This window comes from Ixodes scapularis, unplaced genomic scaffold (genome assembly GCF_016920785.2).
Source record: "Ixodes scapularis isolate PalLabHiFi unplaced genomic scaffold, ASM1692078v2 PGA_scaffold0__279_contigs__length_252992795, whole genome shotgun sequence".
In the NCBI taxonomy this organism is placed as follows: Eukaryota; Metazoa; Arthropoda; class Arachnida; order Ixodida; family Ixodidae; genus Ixodes; species Ixodes scapularis.
The window spans coordinates 168,464,329-168,490,326 of NW_024609835.1; the positions used below are offsets into that span (position 1 = coordinate 168,464,329).

General features: G+C 43.8%; 1 protein-coding gene across 1 annotated transcript in view; it reads right to left on the bottom strand.

The window, feature by feature from the left end:
- The window catches only part of LOC120846968 (alpha-mannosidase 2C1), a 111,098-nt gene extending 85,388 nt beyond the window's left edge, over positions 1 to 25,710 (bottom strand). The window contains exons 1-8 of the mRNA XM_042290348.1: positions 25,033 to 25,710; positions 24,447 to 24,561; positions 17,780 to 17,976; positions 15,153 to 15,283; positions 11,007 to 11,220; positions 10,173 to 10,300; positions 6,247 to 6,375; positions 2,820 to 2,979 (exon numbers count right to left, since the gene is read on the bottom strand). Of these exons, the coding sequence (XP_042146282.1) occupies positions 2,820 to 2,979; positions 6,247 to 6,375; positions 10,173 to 10,300; positions 11,007 to 11,220; positions 15,153 to 15,283; positions 17,780 to 17,976; positions 24,447 to 24,561; positions 25,033 to 25,278 (1,320 nt within the window). The 5' untranslated portion in view covers positions 25,279 to 25,710. The remainder of the gene's footprint in view (positions 1 to 2,819; positions 2,980 to 6,246; positions 6,376 to 10,172; positions 10,301 to 11,006; positions 11,221 to 15,152; positions 15,284 to 17,779; positions 17,977 to 24,446; positions 24,562 to 25,032) is intronic.
- Between the last annotated feature and the right edge of the window lie 288 nt (positions 25,711 to 25,998).

The window sequence follows — 25,998 nt, forward strand, 5'->3', positions numbered from 1 at the left end:
TAGCACAATGTTATAAATTTGGTTAGAAATCTACAAAGAAAGAAAGTACTTGACCCATTTCATACAGTGACCATATAGAAAATTATAAATTAGCACTTCAAGAAATTACTGAAAATACCTATTGGCACTGCAATATACAATGTATGCGGATACAATTTGATTGACTAAATTTATTCCATAGGACGTAAGAAGACACACCTTTTTACATTGCTTTTGAAGCTGTGATGTGAAACACTGTTTTGCACTATTCCCACATCTGGATTATCTTTTTATAAAAATGAGGTACTACCGTAAAATACCGCGCATCCGCCCATTCCACATTAACAGTGACGTGATTGGCCTAAGCCGTTTTGGAGCACCTTTTGGAGCAGCCAAAACGGTGTTTTGGAGCAGCAAAAGTGGCCTTTGGAGCAGGCAAAACTGTTTTGGAGCAGCAAAAGTTGCTTTTGGAGCAGCCTAAACAGTGTTTCGGAGCAGGAAAAGTGGCTTTTGGAGCAGATATTTTTAGAGAAATGAACATATTCCTTTTAAGTGCTGGACGAACGAAGGACACTTCGCTCGCCGCAAAAAACAAAATTATGGTCAAGTTAGACCACCTGGGAGTCTTTCAACATGTAACTGAAATGCCAATAACATGACACATTTTACAATGCTTCAGTTAAATTATACATATATATGTAACGTTATTGATAAATAAGAACCGAACTACACATATTAAAATGTATTTGAAAAAAACCAGCTTATTAGTAAATATCACAGCATTAGCTTGACTACCGTAGTTATATAATATAATAAATGGAAGCTCTCTCCGACTGATGAAACACGTAACTATACTGCAGTGCAATGTGAAATTGTACACGAGACAAAGGTGCATTAAGACTAACGTGTGCTTTTCTTTTTGCTTTTCCCAACTTTATACAAGGCTGCTGCAAGCCTCGCTTTGCCTTTGGCTAGTAATGAATTCCCACTTTCAATGTCTCCAAAGAAACATTGAGACATCCCACAAGTGAACAGTGCTGCGGCCGTTGCCGAGCAATTCCGAAAAACCGCTTGCCACCGTTTTACTGGTTCCCGACGTGCCAGATTTTCGTCAAAAGTAAGCAAACGTAAAACGATGGGTTGCAAGAGTCCTGGCTGGAGCCTCTGTCGGGCAGTCATGTTCGCATGCACATGAGGACAACTTCGGCAGGCTAGCATTTGCACGTGCTTCGTCGCGCGAGCGGAGATGGCTGTTCGATCGAAACAGACACCATGCCACTCCGCTCTGTCGCCAACTGGTTCCAAAATTGTGTGCAAAATGTAATTTCCAGCATACGACAAAGAACAGTCCAGCGGCACGTGCTTGCCAGGCCGGCAGGCAAGGTAAGAGCTAAACACACAGAAAAAAGGAACCTGAGCGAGTCAGGTCAAAACAAGACATCGCGAGTCAGGGTCAAAAAGTACTTGGAGCGTTTTGTACAACGAATGAAGCACTGAAGCGTCAACACACGCCCGCGTCTATCGTTGAATATTTTTTTTTTAAAGACGCGAGACGAGACCTATGAACGACGAGAGCGTGAAACGAGAGGTGGCGAGAAAAACTATGCAAGACCGGATGGTCGATTGATGCAGGGTACTTTTTGTTGGGCAGCCGCTTGCGCTACCTAGCTCGTGCACGATCAATTACGGTACTCAGTTTAGTTTCGGTTTCGAAAGACGACCAAAATTGGTCTTTTGGCGCAGGCTTGGCGCAGATTACCCATATCTTGGCAAAATGTAGCAGGATGTAGCAGGGTTAGTCCCTTGGCGCAGTTTGGCGCAATTGGCGCAGCAATCACATCACTGCATTAAGCACCCATTACCAAATTTGTGAGATCTGAGGAAATACGTACAGTACATTTATATGTAAAATTCATGACCAGTCAAGTGCCCATCCCCCACTTTTTTGCAATTATCTCCAAGGTTTGAGTGGGCGCTTGCCCGGTATTTTACGGTAAGTAAGCTAATTTCAGATTTTCATAAGCTGTCCTCACACAAAGTATTCAGAAGGATTCAATGTAGGGCACAAACACATTGTCTTTTAGCTTGGCTTATTTGGCTATTTTACTGGCTGCCTCATTGAGCTTATCTGATAGCGCGATATGGTAGCTTGTAACAGGCCAATAGAGGGTGCAGCGACACCTGAGCGCATTTTGCAAAGGCGAAACAATGAAATCTGGTATTCACCTGCAACTTCAAGTGATGTTGTTTAATTATTTGCACAATCAATATTGAATGCAGCACCTTAACTCAGTATATTACTCCCTTCCTATCCGAATCACATTAAAACATTTTGCTATCTAGTACATACTCCCATAACTACCATGTAAAAGAATACCTGATAAACTTGGGGCAACATTGCCATTTAATACATCAATTCCTCAAATGTTATTGTATAATGGGGAACTAATATGTGACACAGTCAGCACACAGGTAAAGGATGCTCCAAATCGTAGCCGGAGAAGGAGGAAATTTACTTTCCTAAGATTAGATCTTTCTCAGTAGTGGCCGTTTGAGGAGCTCGGCGCACACAAACATACCCTTGAGTTGCGATAAACCTCCGCCAAGCTGGCAGTAAGTACTTCTATCTAGTCCAAAACATTTGAGGGGAAACTTGTCCTTTACTTGAACAAATAATGTTCCTGCTCTTCAAGAGGTGGTTTCAATAGTGAACCACGTAAGCCATAAGCCAGACCAAAGGGCCAACCTGATCTCTTCGTGCAGTTGCTGCAAGGGACTTACGACACCCGAGAAGTGTGAATTTTTGTAAGGGCCACGGCCCACCTTCTCCACAGCATTACCTCGGCGACAGTGACCTCGGCGCTGTAGGTTTCAGCCGGAGCAAAGTGTGCCAGCACGCTGCTCCCGTCCAGCCCCTCCCAGTGGAAGTTGTGGTGCGGGAACTTGTTCACAAGGTTCCAGCTTAGCTTCTGGGTTAAGAACCGAGACAGTCCACAGATCCTGCAAAGCACACAACTGTCTTTATCAACGCGAGTCAATTACAAGAAAAAAGAAGATCCATTGGTGGATCCTTAAGGAACGCGCTAGCATGACCCTTGGGAAATGCCACAAGCATCCCCCTTTGAGAAACGCTAACGCTGACCCCTTTGCTTTTTTGTTCTGGCTTTCTCTCTTGCTTCCCCTATTTTTTGCAGCCTCTATTTGGCTTTGTTACGGGGTCTGTGTAAGCATTTCCCAAAAGGGGACATGTGTGGCGTGTCTCAACGGTCATGCTAACGCATTCTTTAACGATACACCACTCAACCTTCCTTTAAGTGTCACTTAGCAAGAAGGAGCGTTGGCTTGCCGCTTCTCGCGCCGCATTTCGGCCAGCCGAGCTAGACTCTGCTTCCGCTCCTCCGTCTCATTTGGCCACCTTGCACACTCAGCAGCAGCATCCGTTGCCCGATGCTGCTTTCGCTGTTCAACGGCTTCCCACGCGTGCATTGGCTTCCACTTCATGACATTGCCTCCCTCTCGCCTTTGTCTTTCACTGCTCTCCTCCTTTCTATGCCGCGTGCTTCCCTTTCCACTGTTTTGTCCACAGACGGACGGCGTCCACTGTTCTCTGTCATGTGGGTACTAACTCTAACACATTAAAAAAAAGAGCACCACTCAGTAACAAGTTTGAAGTAGTAAAAAAAAAAAAAGCACCTCGATTTATACTTTACGACTACCATATTTTACGGTGTATAAGACACTTTTTTTCCAAAATTTTCGGCGGTGCATCTTAGACACAGGTGCGTCTTATATACAAATTTTTACTTAGAAACTTGAAAAAAAGGGGGGGGGGAGGTGCGTCTTATACAATGATGTGTCTCATACATAAGACACTTTTTCTCCACAATTTTCAACGGTGCATCTTATATACAAGAGCGTCTTATATACTACTTTTTACTTAGAAACTTGCAAAAAGTAGGGGGTGCGTCTTATACACCAGAAAATACTGTACTCATAAGCATCAAGCACAAATAAAATCCAATCTAGATCTTCGCACATTGAAAGATAGAACTAAACCTGCATATCTTATCATTTTTCACAAAATCTATAGTATCCCTCTTCTTTTCGACACCATTACTCATCCACCATCACACACCTGCCTGTATCGTGACTACAACTTCAAAAGTAAATAATCCATTTGCGAGAACTAATAAATTTCAAGATTCTCCGCTTTCTCTAGCTATTAGAGAATGGAATTCTCTCCCTGAAACAATTGTACTTGAAACTAATCAGAATAAATTCAGTGATCTTGGCAGACACACCTTAAAAATGTTTTCTATAATTTCCTGTTAATTTGTTTTTTTCTACTTCTTTCAAGACACGTCAGTTGTAAGTAAGCGCTCTGTCCTGTCCCCTTCTTCTCTTCCCAATCATTTGCGCTTTTTCACGTCATGTTTAAAATAGTCTTGTGTGAATATTAAATTTTGAGTTCGAAGCGAATTCGAAGCAAAAAATGGTTTTGGCCAAATATTTTTGATTTGAATATCGAATAGTTTTTCTACGCCTTTCACTACCATAGCATAATGCTTACACGAAAACCCAGCCAAACTTGTGAAGGTTATTCCACTTGTTCATTTATAAGCTAAGTTTAATTATCTATATTTATGAACTGTGACCTCACAAGGTCTGACGTCTTGGGATGGCAAGTAAACGACGGATTTAACATAAAATGAATCATACAGAGATGGCCAACTATACCCAATTGAGTGAATTTACAAATCTTGCTATATAAAATATTCTTTTTTTAATTTTGAGTTAAAAAAGAAAAAACCGCACATGATGGACGCAGGTTGTAAGGGTATCTCTGTCTAACATAGTATACTCTTGCATAACAGTCAGTTTAATTTTATAACTTTTACTAAAGTTTCCATCTATTTTTAAATACAGCTAGCACTCGTGCACCATCCCACTTTAAATGTATGCTTTTCTTCAAAGCATGCAATTGCGAAATTCATGAGTGCGCTTCTTACCGAGCACCGGTGTAATGCAGAGAAGCAACACCCGCGGAGATCGCTTCCGCGGGTATTGCTTCTCCGCAGTGCATCCGTGCTCGATAACAAGCGCACTCAACGGGGCTAACCCGCCGCAATCAACACTTCGAAAAACGCGAATAGTGCAGCTCTTTTCGTAGCGAATACTGAATAGTGTATTATTCAAAACTACCATTCGAAATTTCTAATATTCGCATGACCCTAATGTTTAACCAACTAGCCCACCAGTTAATTTTAATAAGATAGACACGGTCGCCTTACAGTACATCGCACGAAGCACACAACGAGGACAGATGAAGTCCGAAGCGCACCTTTTTGCACACAGCGCTTTGGCGGTGACATCACATTGATGACGTATGATTACGCTTGATGACATCACGCTGATAACGTATTTTAGAGCTGTCCGTTTCTGTGTTGAGCAGCGTCGGTGTAAACGTAACCGCGTGCGTTGCATTACGAGACATCACAGTTTCCACGCTAAATTTAGCGGGGAAACTGAACTGGTGTTGAGATCACGTGACGTCAATTTCCCTGCTAAATTTAGCAAGGGAAACTTAACTTGCTAAATTTAGCAGGGATAGTGATGTCATATGACCTCAACACCAATTCAGTTTCCACGCTAAATTAGGCAGGGAAATTGAATTGGTGTTGAGGTGACGTGACATCAATTGCACCACTAAATTTAGCAGGGAAATTTCTGCAAAATTTCAAGCTAGATTTGGCAAAAAAATTTCACTAAATTTCCCACTAAATTTAGCAGAGAAATTTCCCTGCCAAATTTAGGGGAAAAATTTTCACTATATTTAGCCGGAAATTTTGCGAAAAATGCCCGCTAAATAGGACGCGAGGAGGAGGAGGGGGAGGAGGGGCATACCCTCCCCTCTTCCTCCTCAATAGATTTCTCATTACAAAGAATTGTAAATGTCTAACTTTTTTATGGCCATCTTTAGGTCACTTTGCCGACGGACGCCACTTGTATGTCCCATACTGTTACAAGTGAGGTCACCCCAGAGGTTTAGGACGACTTCTAGGACGACCACAAAGACAAGAGTCGTCCTTGAGCATACGATTGACCAGCACCATGCCGCTCAATCACATTTTTATGGCCATTTACTCCGATTTGTCACTAAATGGGACAAACAAGGCTTTCACCTTAATCAACTTAACTGAACTTTTGAAACATCACAGGCTTCTATTCACGGCATCACTGCCCGGATAAGGATAAGGGTATCCTTACCTCATGATCTGGGGCAGTTGAGCACTGTAGCCAAAGGTGTCAGGAAGCCAGAACTCCTTGCAGCGAGAACCAAACTCCTTCTCGAAGAACAGCTGGCCGTACAAAAACTGCCGCACAAAGCTCTCCCCGCTGTCAAAAGGAATAGAAAACCGGACGAAAACATGTCATGTTGACATACATGGGGAGGTTTAAGAGTGAGCTTAATTTCGGAGAAAAATAATTTAGCTTCTTTGGTAATTTTCTTTTCCTCTCAAAGTTTACTTGCTCGGCAACTTTCAGCATAGTTGCCACTAATACCAGTGCATTTTTTCTGACCATGGATCGAAAAATATTAACAAAAATCATTGTTGCCGATTCACAAAAATTGTCTTTTGTCGCTTTTCCAGCTGTTCCTGACTCCCCGATGTTGTCACCTTTGTTCTCATATCTTTTTCTGCGCAAAAGAGCCTTGATTTTGTGGGAAAGAAAGAGACATGCTGGTGCCAGATCACAAGGTGTAAGGACAGTTAAGCCTTTGGGGTTTGGGGGGACAATATTCGTGGTCCCCCCTGCCAATTTTGCTGTTGTTTTGTTGATCGGGTGAGGGGTATTTTCTCATCTGCTCTCGGCCGGCTGCGTGTTTGTCGTATGCGTTTTTCTTTTTGTGGTGAGGATCATTATGTTACGGCAAAGGCACTGTGGTGGCATGAACTGACAACATGCCAGACCCTACGGGTCTGGACAGTGATGTCAGCCGGCGTCCGTTGCGGGCTTAATAAATGTCGGTGTCGACTACAGGTCCGCGAACTTCACATGCCCTTGTAAAGGCTTGAAACAATTGGCCGTCCCCTGCCCAAAGACAAGGAGATCCGAGCCCTAGATAGCCCCCGCCCAGCATTATGGCTGAAACTCCTTATACCTTTAATATGCCACCAGCCGATTTCTCGCTTTTCCACAAAATCAAGACTCCCAGCACGGAGAAAGCTACAAGGACCAAGATAATGCCATTCCGGAGATTCTGAAACGGCTGGATAACTGACGAAAGACGATTTCGTTGAGTGTTAGGAAAAATAGATTCACTGTCTCAAGAAATGCATCAATATTAGCAGCGATGTACTATGTTGAGAAGTGCTGAATACTGTAAGTTTTCAAAAAGATTACCAAGGAAAGTTATATATATTTTTACAAAAATTATAATTACTTTTGCACCTGACCTACATTCTCAGGTATGCCCGACGATCAACAACAACCCCATCCCTTCCCTACCGCTTTTTGCTATGAAAATGTCGACGATAATACTGTGGTTAATAGAGATGCTGCAAATTTTATTTCAACCATAGGTTCAAAGACTAAACCAAGGGGTCCAAAATGTTTAGAAAATCTTCTATCTTTCAAGCCTACAAAGTTCAAAGGTTTGATGAGCTTTTAGCTTTTGAGCAAAACGTTCAACAAATTTCGAACAAACTTTACCCTCCAAGATTGGTAAGAAATATAAACACCAGAAAGATATGAATATGTGGAGTGGAGTGGAAATTGCACTGAAGCTTCACTTAGTCATTAGGTATTGGGGCCCACTTTGAGCTGGCCTCGGGCGAGTTTAATTTGGTTGTGTGTTGCTCAACCTGGAGCTGTCCCGGGTGCTGTGCGTGTATCCCTGTGCCCAGTATCTTCTTTATCCCACATGCTATTCCACTGAAAATAAATGCCCAGAGCGACTACAACTTTTTGGAAAGACTGCTGTCGTCATATGCATGCGTCATATTTCATATATTGTATAGTTTCATAAAGCATCGCATTTAGGGGGTGTTCAAGTAGAAAGAACGTCCACCGGAATGCGTCAAAGCTTTTCATTGAACCGTTCAACTGGTTCAACGCTGGTTTCTTAAGTTTCAATCATCATCATCATCAAATAACGAAAGTAACAGGTAGTACCGCGAGTATAAGAGTACTGAGAAGAAAGGAGTCTCTTTACCATTAATGAAATGGTCAACCTTCTCAGCAAAATTTGGCACATATTTCCCAGTTTTTCAAGATGAATCCGTGAACACTTAATTCGAAACTGCGAATTTCAATATTTGTTTGTGAGAAGCGGGGACTTCAAACTTGAGTTCGAAATTATCTATGTTTTTAAACTTGTACACGAAAGAAGTTCAAGGTTTTAATATTTTTCAAATTTAAATCTGAAAAAATTTAGAGGCCTTTTAAATTTTTTAGCATGATCTATAAAGAAATTTAAAATCTTTGAACTGAAACTTTCATAAATCTTGACATATTCAAACTTTCCTAATTTGAACAATAAAGAGGTTCAAATTTTCTAGACCTCTCAAACCTCGAGAGGTTTGCGGCCTCCCGAGTGGTTATTGAAGATGTTTCGTGCTTAGAGCGGACAACAAGCACTTGCACTCATTGCAACCACACATAAGGCTTCTACAGCAATTTAGAGACTACACTAGATATTAAAAAAATGACCGCATCTCCACGTGGTGAATGATGTTGATTGGGGCGAAGCTCTGGTGGTGCTGATGATAGTGATTCTATTGTTCATAGGTAGTGCTCATGGTGCCGATTTTTTTTATTGCTGATAGGTAGTGCTGAGTTCCGGGTTGCGTTTCGACTTCATTACTACTGCTTTATGGTCGGTGAAATGCACAGCCAGTGGTTCTTCTAGCGGATCAGCTTGGATCCCCTAGAAGCCGTGGGAACGCATCTCCACCACTTAAGTCAACGGTCCATGTTAGAAAGAGAATATGTGGTATGGAACGTGGTTATATACGCATTTGAGCATTTGACCGCAGCACCCTCTCGTCTATAAACGTTGAGCCAATGCATGCAGAGTTTAACGCGATTATATATGCATTTGACCGCAGCGCCCTCTCCTGTATAGACGTTGAGCGGCTACATGCAACGTTTCATCTATGACAGAAACCCCAGCTCTTGAGTTACTACCACATCTCAGAGCCCCCTACTCATCTCGCAGTCGTGGCTGAGTGGTTAAGGCGATGGACTAGAAATCCACTGAGGTCTCCCCGCACAGGTTCGAATCCTGTCGACTACGCAAACATTTTTTCTTTTTATGTGAGCACGGACACCGGACAGACGGACAGACAAGGCTAGACCCTAAGGAGCTTCGCCCCTAAAAATATAAGGTATGCAAACTAAAAACATGTTCCCTATACCCCATTCCCCTTAAAGTTCTCTTCCAGGGGAAATGGGGAATAGGGAATGAGTTTGGGGTGAAGGATGAGGCAGATGATTATTTCAGTTAAAAAAACTAGCATAATACTTGAGGGTGTAGCCAGGCCTTCCACTGTTTGTAAAGAGTTAACAGCCTGGCATCCAGCAAAAGTAGTTTAGCAAAATGTACATGCTTGCAGCTTTAGGAAAGAGGGCTGGCCATGCACCAAATGCAGTAACACTAAGAATGATAGTAATTACTTAGAAACTATTTCGTGGAAGAGTGTACTGGGTGTCTCGTAGGAAAGGGCAACCTGTCTATTTCACTGCAAAAATAAATTATGCATTGCCGAATGCTCGGTCACCACCAAAATGTATCACTAGCGGTTCGGACCAGACGTGCGTTTTAGAACTTACCATTATCTGATACAAGTCACGAAAGATTTTCAAAAAGTTTCGGTAAGAAAATGAAGCCCGTTTCTGGTAGTAGATGCCACTCCTCTCCGCACATTTGTGGGCTTCGTTTGCCGCCATTTTCACACTGAGAATTTCAGGAAATCACGAACAATGTGGCACAAAACTGCACACAGAGATAATGGTAAGTTACAAAACTCAGGCATTTGGACTCAATGGCTAGCGCTACATTTGGCTAGAAAATGAGCTTTCAGCAATGCATACTTCATTTTTGTGGCGAGAAATAAAATTTTTTTCTCTCTGAAACGTTTGGTACAGCAGTAATGAGCACAATGCCATCATGGTGTCCAAGGTGATACCTGGGCAAGTTCCCGTCCATTTCCACCCAGGTCCCACCGACAGGAATGAACTGCCCCTTCCTTGCATAGTGCTGGATTCTCTCGAACAACGAAGGGTAGTCCTCCTTGATCCACTGCAACTGCTGAGCCTGGAAGATTCGCATTGTCCAAAAAGATGATTTTAACAAGAGGCCAAAGCCCTGTTCTTGTTGAAGTGTCTGCTCCAAAGAAGCCACTGCAAAAAGCACCACTTGGACCTCTTTAGTTACAAATCACTATCACTAACAAATGCAAGATTTGACAACATAGAGATCAAAGAGCTCGAGGGAGTCTGACAGTAACCATAATATGGGTTACAAAGTTTGGCCATTGTGAACCAATAACACAATGAGCCTGAACATTGTACTGGGAATGTGTACCTAAAGGTTGACTCTCAAAATATCTTCCAGAGGGGTCAGGAGGTTCTCCCTTTCTCTCTTTATACTTGTAAATGAGTGAGAAAAAGAGTTCTTTGTGTATGAATTTTGGGCAACACAAACACCCTAAATTTTTGAACAAAAATTTTTTTTCTTTTAAATTTAAGGAGCCTCTCAATTACCTTTTAACTAATGCTTTTAACCAAAGTACCAAAGTAAAACTTTGATACATACTGAAATAAAACATGCATTGGTTCCTTATTCCATGTGCGTGCAGTACCAGAAAAAAAGAAGGTATGGCCCATAATACAGGAATGTTGACTGTGCCATCACCATGCAAGTCTCACAGGGGTTTGGACTTCCTTGGTCTCATTAGCACCTACCAATGCTTCCGGCTAAGCTAATTTGCATTTGTGTGTGTTGCAGCCGTGCGACTTACCTGAGAACACGCAAAGCGGTACTGCGGATACCTCTCCATGAGTAGCAGTGCAGAGGCAAAGCTCCTGGCGCACTTGCGCTTGGTCTCAGCATAAGGCCACAGCCAGGCACTATCGATGTGACAGTTTCCCACAGCCACAATTGTGTGCTGGCTCTCCCCGTTCCGCTGCGAGAAGAAGTGGTCCGCTATTTCCTTCGCTGCCTTCAGCGAGCCCCTTCAAACGAGAGACAGAGTGGGAGAGCACAGTTGGTTCCCAGGCCAGCGAGTGTCACAAGCATGAAAGAGACCTTGCACTGGGGGTCAGTTGGTTAATGAAAAAAATCTTTTCGGTTACATTTTTTATATTACATATATTACAAAGTATTAATTAATAGGAATGTGTTTTTGATTGAACCATTTTTAATGTCAGGGAGAGTCAACCACACAAACAAAATCTAACCCTACTCATTTCACCTTTTTTTTTCTTCCAAGGAATAGTACTGATGAATGGAAGATGCAGTCAAAGGATGTATTCTTAACTATAATATTCAAAATGCTGTTTGGTATAGTCGTTTGACAAGTGTTTGAAGAATAGTGTTTCCAGTCTTCCAGTCCCGCTAAATGAAAAATGTCTTTTTTACCCCAGTTGTTTCCATATACTGTAAACAACTCTTTTGTCGCGGGCTTAATATTTTGGGATTTAGGTCAAAGCCAAAGTTTTGGAATAATTCACGGGTTGTAATTTTCACGACGCGGTGGGATCTCAATATAGATTCTAATGTGTTTACATTTTACCAAAATTGTTTGCGGGACCTATTGTTCTCGAATTGTAGGCGATTCGCAAAATCCACAAAAATTAGGTCCTCGCGAAAATTAGGTCCTTGCAAAAATTAAGTCGTTTACAGTATAATGCACCTTTTATACTACTTACGTTTATAGATAATGTTTTGGTTGTATTTCAGTTATGTCACTGAACGTTCCCTTTCTTTTTAACCCAAACCTTACAAATTGTTTGACGGTGACAAGGTTTTTTTGTAAGTAAATAAATAAAAAGCACTATGCAAAAGAACATGGTGTAGAACGAAACAGGGCAGGTGCGACTTCCATTCTTTCCAAATCAACTGTCAAAGGAAACAATTTCCCTTTCAAGTGCGTGTTGCATCTTCTATAGATGCAAAAAAAAATGGTTTCTCATGATTTTGCACATTTACTCAAAAAGACAGTGACATCTCCGAAAATGTTTTTTTAATTTATTTGCCAGTCGATTTAATATGATGTCAAGAGACTACTCAATAAATATTTTTCTACGGAGTTGCATATATTTTTAATAAAGCGAAAAACCTCAACTGCTCGAAACCGAAATCAAAAAACGAGCATGGAAGTTGATCGCTGGAAGTCATGTAACTACACCCGACTACATTTTTTTTTCCCGACGCTTTTTCGGTGTGTGGAGGAGACGACAGAGTTACATTCTCCGCTTGTCATGCGATTGTTTGCACTTTATCCCTACCGCTCAATGTTCTGCGCTTGAATATCAAATGGCCAGTACCATGAACGACAGTTCCAAAGTAGCGGCCCCACATCCATCGTAACGTTGATCCGTCGTGCACCGCCATATTGATGATGGCATATGCATGTACTTCTTGTAATCTATACAACATTCTTTTTTTTTTTTTCTATCAATGTATTTGCAGCTTTTTGGAGGTCACAACAATGGGGTTCGTATTCTTTCCTTTTTTAATACTGAATGTGTGCCTTAGATGACTCATGAGTCATGACTTTGAATATATTTGGTTCATGCCACTGACCAAGGCAAATGGAATGAGCACAATTGAAACCGGCCAATTCTTGACCGGCTGTTTTCCGGTAAAAAGAAAACGAAGATTGAGCCACAAAGTTTGCTCTCAGTATTCGGGCTCTTACTGGTCATGTTCAAAAATGAAAATCTTGGCGAGCATAAATACCTTGTCAGTGTCCCTTTAATGTTTAAATGAGCCAATGAAAAAAGTGTTCCTGCATTCAGATTTTATGAAACTTTTAATAATTTTGATGGGGCTACACCTATAAACAGGGTTTTGAGTTTTCAGGCTTTTTTTTAATTTTTGAAAGTTGATGCTTTCATGAGCATGTTTTTATCAAGACAAAGTTTTCTAGGGCTTGCCTCCGATGGTTGACCACATGCGCATGCAGCACTGTTTTGGGTGGAGAAGTTTCGTATTTGACGCTAACCTGTATGGGTTGACTGCAAAAAGACTAACATTGTATTTTGTCTAGCTGCGTTGTATAAGCCCCGAAAGCAAACACAACCGTTGCTGTGGTCGCCGCGCTCTGATTGGGTGAGGTGTACCGTGACGTCAGGGGAAGGACTCCGCTTCTCGATCTCACATCCGGCTCGCTTCCCCGCCCCGGTTTCCCGGTTTGGCCGTTCTGTGCCGCAAGCACTTCAAGGAGCGGGACCTTGTTTACCCGGTGTAGAAGACGCTGGGTTAGGCTGATATCAATGTGTTTCCGTACCTTTTATAAGCGTGCTTGACACTTTTACCTTTATAATTGGGTTACAAATCCCAAAAGCTGTCGGAGGAGGCAATTCCACCGATGAACCTCCTTGTCGATCCACAGGGCACAAGAAAATTATGCGAGGGGTCGGTGAAGTGGCGGTGGCACAAGTGTTTCAGACGCCGGAATTCTGTTCCTTGCGTGTTTATGATTTAAACAATATTACATCCCGCTTTGCAGGCGTTTGCAATGGCATTTATATCAAAGGTTTTTGTGCAGTCGGCAAATTAGACCGCGACTCTCCGCGTGCCACTCTGCCTGCGTTGGTTCGCAGATGTTTTAAAGGCCATAGATCTGAAGGCCTTTGAAGTGCTCGTGGAACAGGGTTGTTTTACATAAATGTAGCTTCTTCGTGAAATAATGATATAGTTTGTACACGTATGCAGGCATGTTTTATTTTTAGAAGATGCACAATTACTGGACATCTGTTTGTAGGATAGCAGGAAAAACGGCCGAATCGCCCCCAGTCGCCAGTATGAGATGTATTGAACTGCGTAAAATATGCACAGCAATAGTACTGCAATTTGGAATGTTAATACTTTTTCCTGATATTCTTCCTTTACTCCAGCCTTGTTTATTCGGAAAATACACCGTTTAGTTTGAAATGTCATTTCCAATTAACAGAGACACTGCTGCAGGTCCCCAAAAGCTTCCTCGGCTTCCAAACTCTCTACAGCTTGACCCTCTGACAACAGAGGAAAACAGGAGGAACAACAAGCTATCGAACAGCTCTCCATTGGTAGATGCTGCAGTAGTAGTAGAAAGAGTGGAACCTGTGAAGGGTGACAGTTTGTGTGAGAAAAGCTTCTGGTATTTTAGCTTCCGGACAATTTGATTTAGCTAAAAATCTCAACTTTAGAGCCTAAGGAACTACCGTAATACCGGGCTAGACACCTTCGCTTACGTTTGTTCTACATTTCTCGAGGGATGATATAAACAAGTCCACATATACCACCAGTGCAGTCCATTGAAATACTGTCCGAATTCAGCAAAGGTCAAATGTGAGCAATGCATATAAATAAATGTTCCTTCTTTCTTTACTTTGCCTCTGTACTTGGGTTGCCTCACTTGTATTCCCTCTCCGTGGCCCAGACTATATTTAACATGTTGCTCGAGCAGCATGCAGCTTTTTTGTTTCGGCGGTTTTGTTTAAAAACAGAGAAACAAAACAAAACAAACAAAAAAACGAAATTGTATGCATAATCTGCCAATTCATTTCGACCATCAGCAGCATTGATTGTGTGACATGCTAATCTCTAGTGAGGGTCTAATTGTGGCCATATTTCTTCATTTTTGTATACCAGCTGCAATTCATGCGTTGCCTGCCCTGTTAACCATGCCTGAAATGTTAGTTGGACCTTTGCCTGCAGCTACAGGCCACACCTCAATGAAGCAACATATGAAAATTTACACTTCCTATGAAAAACGTGCACAAAAAAAAATTATATATAAACGAGCGCGCCGAAAGCTAACGTCGTCAAACCCTTCACAGGACGAGCGGGGTGAGACAGGGAAAAATTCTGTCCTCGCCGTGACGTCACCCCGGTTCGCCGCAAGGGGGCGCCACGCAAACTTCTCGAGGCTAATAGCGAACCTGTTAAATGAACTCACCTGTTGCTCAAGTCCACGCAGTTGACAATCTCGTTTGCAGCAAACATGGCCTCGTAAGAACGACTCCCGTCACTGGGAAGTTCTTTCGCCATGTCAACCAACAGCTGCAGATCTGTGACTAAGGAGTCAACCTGCCAATCGAAATGACGGTGACAAGTCAACGAAAGAGATGCTGAACCATAAACTCACGCAAACAGGTAATATGACTTGGCAAGGTTATGGCAAACAGGTAACAACACGAATGCACATAACAGAAAAAAAATAAAAAATAAAAGCAGTTTTCTAAAAAAAGAAAGTTAATCTTTTTCAAGTTTTTTAATGGTGGTGTTTTAGTAAAAGTCTGGCCACACATAACTGGATTTTTAAATAACTTTTAAGTAACAACAACCCAAAGAATGATTGAGTAACATCAATATCAGTTTTGGTCTTCCCATCATGATAGTTGTGCCAGTGCAAGTAAGACGGATAGCAGGAAGGGAATTCTTACACTGGTGCCGAGCATGGGGCCAGTTTAGAAATTCCTTTGCTGCTACCCGTCTCGAAGAATGACACAATGCACCGGTTCAACAACATGCAGTCATTTATTTCCAGTCATTGCCCGCACTGCAATCCCAAAAGTTTTTGCGCATTCACTGCGACGGCCTTTATTCAGCGGGTAGTACACGCTCAACCAGTCTTGGGTAAGTTACTTTTAAAAAGTAATTCGTTACAGTTACCGTTACTTTCAGAAAAAAGTAGCGAAGTTACCGTTACAGTTACCGCAACAAAAGAGTAACTCGTTACAGTTACTTTCAAAAAGTAACGACGTTACTTTTCAATAACGCAAAAAAAAAGTTAGGAAAAACTAGTGTATGAAAGAAACAAAATATAGACACGAATCAGTCAGGCTTCCACCATAGCGGTAAATTCGAACTTTATAGTTTAGCTGGAAAATTAGTCAATATTGTAAAAAGAATAAAGTCCAAAATTCAACTAAATGTGTTTTCTCAGATATGAACACGAAGACTTGTTGTCGGAGTACTCCTTGTTGCAAAGTTTGCATACTGCGGTCAACTTGTTAGCAACCCCCTTCACAACAGCAAAATACTGTCTGTACGCCGTTCACGCTAGTTCTTTGTTCTCATCAATATCCCTATCCTTGGTAGCACTAGCACATTGCTTGCTCGTTGACGGTTGCGCTGGGCTCACAGAGTCCTTGGACATATTTCAGTACGTACACGGCAAGCCAGAAACAAACCCCGCGCAAACAGCAGTAACTTTTGCCTACACTGTTGACACCACGCCGGAGCAAATCAAAATATGAGACATACGAAGTGCCGTCCGCGTGTATTGTTGTTGCATGGTTGATTCACTCAATTAAAAAGTGTGCGCAGAAAAAAAAAAAGACCGCAATAGAGATAGTGTTTCAAGATACTAAGATGTAAGTGTTCAGTCACAAAGCATATGCACATGCGTAAAGATAACTAGATTCTTCTTCTTTTTTTCCATCAAATCTACACGTGGCTATATATTCGGGTCATGACTTGCGAGAAAGAATGTATTCGCAAGTTTGTGCAAGGCCAACTGACACTCGAAATGTCGGAACAGACAATCTGGAAAGTGCAAGGAATAGCTAGATTATACTCGTCCAATGATATATAATTCATAAAAAACTGAAAAGTAACGACAAAAGTAACGTCGTTACTTTCATCGTTACTTTAGAAAAGGTAATAGAACTACAGTTACAAGTTACGTTCTTAAAAAGTAACTCGTTACAGTTACAAGTTACCGAAAAAGTAACAAAGTTACAGTAACATGTTACTAGTAACGCGTTACTACCCAAGACTACGCTCAACTGACTGGGCGTTGCACTACTTATGGCACCTTCGCTGAGCTTTTATCTTTCTGTGCAGTGCTGAAGAATAAAACACCTTTAGACGTCCAAAGTCGGCTAGATTCAATGTTGCAAGACAATCAAAATTGCCAGATTCACGCCTCTATCGCTAAGGTATGCATCTTTTATCTTTGTGTGGTAATGTGAGAACATGTAACGTCCCAAAACGTTTTTTCCTTTTTTTTTTTTGTGTGTGTTTTTAGTTGCATGAATTGGTGTTTTTTGGCTCACACTCTTAGTGTGTCTTCGACCTATGCTTCAACAGCATTCAAATTTTTGTTGCTCCTTTGTAAATTCCACAGGATCTCGCGTTCAGCACAAGAGCAGGCAACCTTCTACATGTGTAACAGTTTGAGAAGCTCAAGTTTGTATTGCCCAAAACAAGTCCTCACGAGTCTCCTTCCGCAAGGTCTCATGGGCAACGCAGGAGGTCTATGACGTCGCGGGCACAACGGATATCCCGAAAGGTATCACACTTTTTGGTGGCCGCCAAAATCCGGCATTTAGAACGAACAATGTAGCCATCAGCTCAAAATACACGCGTGAAGTTATTATTTACAGGTATTAATGATCCTATTCAACTTATTTCCTAATGTCCTGGATAAATTTTAAGTTACAATTCAGTATCCCTTTAATGTTCCTTTGACACAGTGTTACAAAGTGGCTGTACTTCTCTTAATGTTCTGCCATTTCCAACTGTCGGTGGCTCGGTTAACAGCAATAGGTAAGGGGCTACCGACAAAGTGGCTCTCACCTCCCTGTCGTAAACTGCAATGTCAGCTTTCTTCAGAGTGAACATTTTGTCTGGATCGGGGGCACTGATCATGGTCGGGCTGCCAGCACCAAACAGGTCGTTGCAAGCCATCTCAATGAAGAACTCATGATGAAGGCAGGACACACTGGCCGACGGCGTAAGCACAAAGAACAGCCGTTCTTGGTGCCCGACTCCACCTGAAAAGGGTTTGTCCTTCCACATCTAGGACCCAGTCCCAGTCAAAACGACAATCTGCATCTAGTATCTTAACAATAGTTAGTGGAAACACAGGTGCACACGACATCGGGTATTATCAGAACACTCTAAAGGCCCGGCACTCTAAAGGCCCGGTGTGAAACTGCAGAGCGTTTGTAACGACAACGCAAACACTCTGCAGTCGTGCGCTGGGCCGTTAATGCGCTCCGATAGTACCCGGTGCCACACCCTCCTGTGTTCCTGCTAACTGTGGCTAAGATAGTACAAAGTAGTCAGATTTTTTTACATACTGTGCTCACCAAACTTGTATGAGACACAAAAACTATGTTTTATCCATGGTATAAGAGGGAGAGGTGACTAAACGGGGCTGCTTCGCGTGGTGCGATAACGTTCTGCGTTCTCTGGCGCACCGACAGATGGCGTTACAAACTCTGGCGCGTTGAGATGGCCTGTCGGAGTCAGTTGTGTGGCCCATAAGCCCTGCTCTCTCGCTGCTAGCAGTAACTATGATAGCTTTTGCAGCACAATAATAATGCCAAACAGCTCGCGAATCTACTGTGGTGTGTGCTCGAAACTACAAAGGCGCTCCAATAACAATCCGCCTTCAAGGGGCCATGTGGCTCCCCCAAGTCAAATAAATATTACTCTATTACTATCACTTCCGCCGTGTAGAGGGTTCTGCAGTTCTCCAAACCCGATTTGACGAAAACGATCAAGTGCCACATAACCCAAGTATTATACCAAGTATTGTAAATTGATGCTGACCTCAATCACTTTAGCATTGTCTCTTTATAATGGGAGTTCAAAACGTTTGATAGACAGTCAGTTTATTTTAAGATGCATCTAAACAATATAAGGAATTTTTCAAACTGAAAATCAGCAGTTTAATGGGTACTTAAAAGAAAAGCGACGCCACTTGGCAACATATACAGCAGCTCAAAAAAGCTTGAACAGCTTTTCCGTGTTTCTTGACTTTCTTTTTGCCTTATTTTGCTTCTGCTGCTTGCAGTGCTGCCTCATCCTCATGCAAACATAGTAGTGCAGCAGCTTTGCCAGAATGTCTTCCTTGTGCACGGAGCAAGGGGAACCTAAAAGGGTGTGTGAGCAACAGATGCGAGTGTCTTACTGTACACATGATTATCGCTTGGCTGTCGCACAAACTCCTTCTCCGTGGCCTTCAGCAGGTAGTATACATTCAGGTTCGGATGAGTGAGCTTTTCACATGCTTTGCGGTTGACTACACCTCCTTCTGGGAGGCCACAAAATCCCAGCTGTTTGACGAGACCATTTCTGCAAGCTAGACAAGTGGTCTTGTTACCAATCTTTGTACAGAGGTAACCAGTGGCATGATATTATAGTATTATAGAATTTACAGTCTCTGCACATCTGTAATCACAATTGAAGACATCTTCACACCCCAACTTCCTTCCACAATTAGTCCGTCGAGTCTTTCCTTCAAGCTATCAAGCCATGCGTTTGCTGCACGCCATCACGAAATGCTACCCTTATGTCAGCAAGAGTGATGCCTGGCACGGTCCTTCTGCAGTAACGGTGCAGTTCCCAAAGTCTGGTGGCAAATAGTTCCCAAAAAACACTTGAGGCAATCTTGGTTCATTTTGGCTGTCAATACATAGTCAATGCCACAGCCACAGCAATGCCACAGCAATGCCATAGTCAATGCTACAGTAGGTAGTTCAACAGTTCTACAACTGACTTCAACATCCCTCTGAGGCCTTCTGCAGTAGAGGGAGTCAAGAAAAAGCTCTTGTTAAATTTTTTAGCCTTTTGAAGCGAACACTGGAATAAGCTGGAGATAGCTGTCGGCAAGTGTAGCAAAAGCAAACACAAGGCCATGGTCTGCAAGTTCCTCAGTCACCATCAGCCTGTCCATGGTCAACGAACCCAGAGTATGTCATTGTCTTCAAATTGACAGCCAGTTCCTTCACAACTTAAATTTCATCGATTAGCAACATCCTTCTTCGTTCCATAAGGCTCTTGGTTGCCATCTTGGCTGCAAAAGCTGTCAAAAACAACTCATCAAGGCTACACTTCAGCCTCATCATGCTGATGTATTTCTTGATGGTGGGGTTGCAGGGCAGAGGAAGGGTGTCATTGGTCCTCAAAACGGCCTATGTAGAGGAGCTTCGAATGTGAAGAAGAAGACACAGCAGGAGCCACTCATCACAGCGTGCCTTCGGTTTCTCTTGGTTGTACATTGTGTCACTGAAATGCACTCTGTAATCAGCAGTAATTATGCAGATGGAATGTTGTGCTGCTCCAGCCAGTGCTGAAGCTCATCATTTTTAAACAACTTCATCTTGTCTTTTGCAATCTGCAGCTCCTTCAAGAGCACCTTGTTTCTTGCCAAAAGACATACCTTAAATCTTCTCAAAGACGTCTTGGCCATGCGGGGTGTTTCTATGTTGTTTTCATTGGCTTGACTGTAATGGTGCCCCAATACACTGTAGTGTCCTCTGTTCTTCTTTTCTTGCCAGCTGACAAGAAATGTGGATGCGCAAGGTGTTGCAAAGGGTGCTGCAAGCCTCGCATACAATCCCTTAGGTCAGTGTCATTGAACAACGAAAGCGCCTCCAGTTTCTTTGAGGGTCACCACAAGCACACTCCTGCTCTGCTTTGAGATTTTCCTCAATGCTGGGACCCCCAAATGAATCTTGACTGCTTCACTGTGTTAAGAATCTGTTCTACTTCAGAGAGGAGAGACGTGGCCGCACTTACCACGAGAGCAAAGTTTGAGCAACTTTCCCAACAAAAGTACACTTGCGCTAATAATGCTCATGAAATGCATTGCCTTTGACATGTAGAAAGGCAGTCCCTGCGAATCCTGTTTCACAAGTTTCAAGTAGACAATGTACTGGACACCCTACATTTCTTCGCAATATACAGCCGAAGAGGCTTCGGGAAGACGTGTAAACTGTGTGCTTTGTAACAGGACGTCGAAAACAGATGGGGCAAGATCTGCTGCTTTGTTCCTTTTCTTTCTTGGGGACTAACACCTGTTCTCAAACTGTTCCGATGAACTGCCATGGGTATCTTCAGCACTCGCTGTGCCTTGAAAGAATCCTCCTGCAAGAAGGAGAACTCCTCCCTGCAGGACTTGTAGCCGCTGTTCTAATTGGCCACAAAGCATTTCCCCATGTCCATTCCTCATAGAACGACACAACACACAAGCGTGGCAACTTTAAATAAGACTCAATGCTAAACAAGCAGCGAAATAACAAGAGCCGAGAGGCATAGAGTGGCGCCGAGCCAGTAGAGCGGGCAGGTGCGGGCTTTAAGGTCGGGCCTTTGGGCCTGAGTTAGCCACTCCATTTAGCGAAGAGGCGCTCAACTGCGAGAGCCACTGGGTATGCACGGCGCGGCTGCGCGCAGTAGTCGTCTTGTCACCTCTCCTTCTTAAGCACCATTCACACATTTGCAATTGAGTAGGACCGAAAAAGACAAGATTGGTTTTTAAGCCTCTTGCGAAGGCGTAGGAACTTCTCCACAGCAGAGCATCAGGTCGTCTGCCATCGCAAGGGGCTTAACCCTTTGCTGTCATGTGTTGGGCCACGCCCGACATCGGAGAAACAAACTTTTGGTCAGGAGTCGGGTGTCGCCCTACGCGCATTCCTGCGTCCCTTTAAACATGCTCCTTCGCTCTTTTTTGCTGGATTGATGGTGCCATCCCCTGGAGCGTTCCTTTAACATTTCAATCACTTCACTCCTGAAAGGGTTTGAGTTTTTTTTCATAGACGGCAGAACTAATCCTAAACAGCCTAAACAACAGAGGACCGCGCAAATTTCAACTTCACTTGCACGAGGAATGGCCATGTTCCAGCCACGCTTGTTTTATGGTAACTCTTTGCGTGATATAATTGAAAGTGACAATTTCAGTGAAGAGGACAACTGTATCCCTCTGTCAGATGAAGAGACATCCTCTACTGACTTGAGTGAAAATAGTGATGAAGATCAAACGACTGCGCAAGACAGCTGCCGCGGAGCCGCTCCACCACAAGTGTAATCCTGGGGTTTGCACACAAACAATCTCCCAAACTTTCCTGTACTTACGTTCAGTATGAGTAAACCCAGATCACAAATTGGGCCCTCAAATCTCCAATCTGAACTCCAGTTTTTTTCAAGTATTTTTCATGGCTCAACTAATTGGGGAAATTGTTCATGAAACAAACCAGTATGCCCGCGAGAGGATTTCGTTCGCGGAATTTCTTGCAAAAAATTACATTTGGAAACGCTGGGAGGACGTCACTGTGAATGGCCTTGAATCCCAAGCCCGACATCAGAGTACTTTAGCAAAGAAATTCTGAAGAAGATGCCATTTTTTAATGCAAAAGCATTAACTGTCCCATGGAGCGAGTCAATGCTATCAGTTGCAACGAACGGCAGATAAATTCGTGACGCTGCAATCTGAGGCACCTCAGCTTTGAAACCGTGCAGAGCCATGGAAAACGACAAGTAAATGAAGCCAAAGGAGGCCGCTGCACGTCAGCTTCATTCAGCACCACACTATGGTGCTGCGTGCTCGCACGCTGACAAAAAGAATCCGCTGGCACGCTCGGGCGGCGGCTGAGCCGCCCGAGCGTGCCTGCCGATTCTGTGCGGCCGACAGCACAGCCGTATCAGCGAGGCGCGGGACTTCACGAGGACACACGCAAGAACGACATTCATGCTTTCGCCTTCACAACTCAGGAGTGCTTATGTGAACCTCGAGCCTTTTCGAATGGTGTTCCATCGAACAAGGTTTTTGCAGATTTTCTGGATGCTGCACGTTTCTCCTTCTCTGCAAGGTCCATCAGGACAGCCGATACGTGGCAGCAACGTGAGAAACATTGTGTGCTACATTGATTCAAAGTGCAGAGAGCATTTAAAGCCTGGTCCGAAGATTTGCAAAAATGAGAGCACCATTGGCTTCAAGGGGCAAGTCTCCTTCAAGTGCTTCAAACCATAGAAGTCAACAAAGTGGGGCCTTTGGGTGTACATACTCGCGGACTGTACAACTGGGTATGTTTCGGCAGTCGAACCATGCTACGAGAGCCTTGCCGAATCGTCCTTCACCTCCTCGACAAAGTGCAGTGCGCTTCGCTGGGAAGGGGGTACCACCTGTTCACAGATAGGTTTTATACATCGCCAACACTTGCCAAGGTGTTGCTTTTGAAGGACAAAAGGCTGACCTAGACTGTGATGACCAACGACCTCTCAATGAAGACTGTGATGAGAACTCAAGCTTACAGCCAAACTGTGATGCCCCAGAAGCCCGTCGTCATTTGCGACCACACTGAAAACATGGGGGCACTGGACCAAGCCGACCATTACTGCGCAAGCTATGCCTTCTCTCGAAAATCTTTCCGGTGGTGGATAAAGACTTTTTTTATATCCTTGAACTTTCCATTGTCAACACAACATTGTCGCACCTATTGATGAAAATGCAGCTCGATGCTCAGGGAGTGAAGGGGCAAAAACACCTGCAGTACCGTCGCAAGCTTATCGAGCAGCTTGTCAGGGACCAGCGAGTGTGACCTAAGAAAAGAGGTCCGGCATCCCAAACTGACTGTGAGAAGCGGCTAGATGGCAGGCAGCAGTTTATCTACAAGCTGCCAGAATGCAGCAGCAAGGACAGTGCATTATGCAGTGACTGGGAAACTAAAGGGGGCAAGAGAGAGAAAGTTTTCCTCTGCAGCACCTGCAGCAAGCATCCCAGCCTCCACCCTGGAGAATGCTTGGAGGAATACCATACACTGGCGAAGTTCTGCTAGAAAACGTAAGAAAGCAGGAGCTCTGCAAAAATTAATATTTTATGTTACCTTTGTACACTGAAATAATTTTACTGTTCTGTGGCCCATGCATCCAAAATAGTTTCTGACTGGAACGACCTTTAAGTTGGTCAGAGTATCTGTCCGCAAACCAGTCTTGTCTCTCTCGGTCTTACTCAGTTGCAAGTGCATGAACGGCGCATTACACCGTGGTCTCATCTTGTGGTTGTGCTATCATGGCAGCAGTCAAGGAACCGCTTCATGACGTAGCCCTCAGTGGAACAACCCAAGCAGGGAAGGTAACTCGCCCTAAGCCGAAATCGCAGCTGGACTGGAGACAACAGAGCAATTTTTTCCTGTAAGGCGATCTACGTATTTACCATCCACTCCCACTACGATGCATAGGTGACTGCCGAGAACACGTCCACACTCCAGCCGCTTTTTCCACCTTGAACGAGTGGCCTCCCATTTTCCAGCTGTTCCGCCAAGCGCTACGTCACGGTGCAGTTCTTTGGCCTCCACTAGTATAGTGCTGCTAACAGATAAGACACTGGTCGCGTGTTCCATGCAAAATTGTTGAGCACTGTATAAAGTGTCTGTCTGCCATTGTAACAAGATGATCTAGCTGGATTATGCGGGTTTTGCGGCATTTGCCGTCAGCACATCCAAAAGCTTCCAAGGCGTACCCGACAGTCCTTGAAGAGGCTTCCCATCAATGCTCCAAATGAGTGCTTCACTTCCACTGTCCCATCGTAGATGAACTTCCTTGCCGCACCATTTGTTAGGAATGTCGATCACAACCTGTAAAACCAAACACAGGAAGAGCAGCATTCATCAGTGGTTCAAGGGTGCAGAGAAAAAACTGCACGCACTTCAGGCAGTTTCTCCTGTGCACCCTTCGAGGGGGCAAAGAGAGTAAATGGTGGAGGCAATTGCCTCCGACAATCAGACACCAATACGTCACTTCCGTGAGCATTCAAAATGTACATACATGCAATTGTCCAACCCCAACCCAACCCAACCCAACCCAACCCCCAACCCCCCCCCCCCCCCCCCCCCCCCCCCGAAAAGATATCTGGGACCGCCACGTGACTTCGGGAGATTGAAATTTGAAACCGATCAGTTTCATAGCGATTCCAGGGCTATTTGACGCTGTTTGAGTAGGATAGATAGCCCGCGAGACAAATGCAATGAACAAACACTGCTGTGTCCGTGCGACATGCACGAGAAAGACAAGCGCGTGACACTTCGATCAAATATCGAGGATCGCACCTTAAACCAGCAAGTTGTCCACGTCGGTCCGAACTGAGCGCCCACTGACGTCTTGACGTAGCTGGTACTTTCGCGAGCATCGCTAAACGGAATGCGATCCGGCGTGGAGAAAACGGTCAGGCTCGTCAGGTCCTTGGTTTCCGCGTAAATCTTCCCGTACAGATTGACATCCGTAAAATAGAGCGGGCTGATGAACTTCTCGGCCCTTTCGAGGGTGCACCGCCTGTTCTTGAACATCGATGCCATAGTAAACAGCCGGTTCTGCTAGTTCGTCGCTTCACTTTCTTTGACGCCTTACGGATTGTCCATCAGTGGCGTTAGGTGGTTAGGTGCTATCGAGATCTACCGACTTGTTCTCGAAAAGCGGTCGAAATGAGCGGTACAAAAACCACACACCGGCCGTGATTAAAAGATTAAAACGTCAAGATGGTCCAAGTAGACAGCAAAGTGACCGCAATGAAGCAGGCGAAATGTGCGTGTCGTACAGGCTGAAAAGCTGTCAACATGGACAATACAAGCCCAGAGCTCCGTACAAGCCGATAAGAAGTATTAACATTAGTAAGTACTGGTAATAGTAAATAAGTGCTTAGCAAGTACGGACAAAGCAAAACAATGAGCCACAGGCAGTCTTGGGGGTAAAAGATAAGTGGTTGAGACCGCTGAGACTGGCGCGTCTCTAAAGGGCGTGTCGTGGCGACAGACGGCGACACCAGCGATTTTTGTGCGTTCTGTCTGTGTGGGAATTTGGGGAGTGAAAGGCGGGAAATTCGAAATGTGCGTGTCATTCAGGCGTTCCGGAAAGTCATAGGGGTGTCACATTCTTGGAAGCGAATTGTTAATATACAATTTTCGCATAAAAACAATTGCTTTCTCCCTCTGCCCAGTCATATAACTCCCGTATGCGTAGGGTGACCACCTTCCTGCTAACGAATGCGGGACATGCGGAACAGGGAGGGAGGGTAAGGC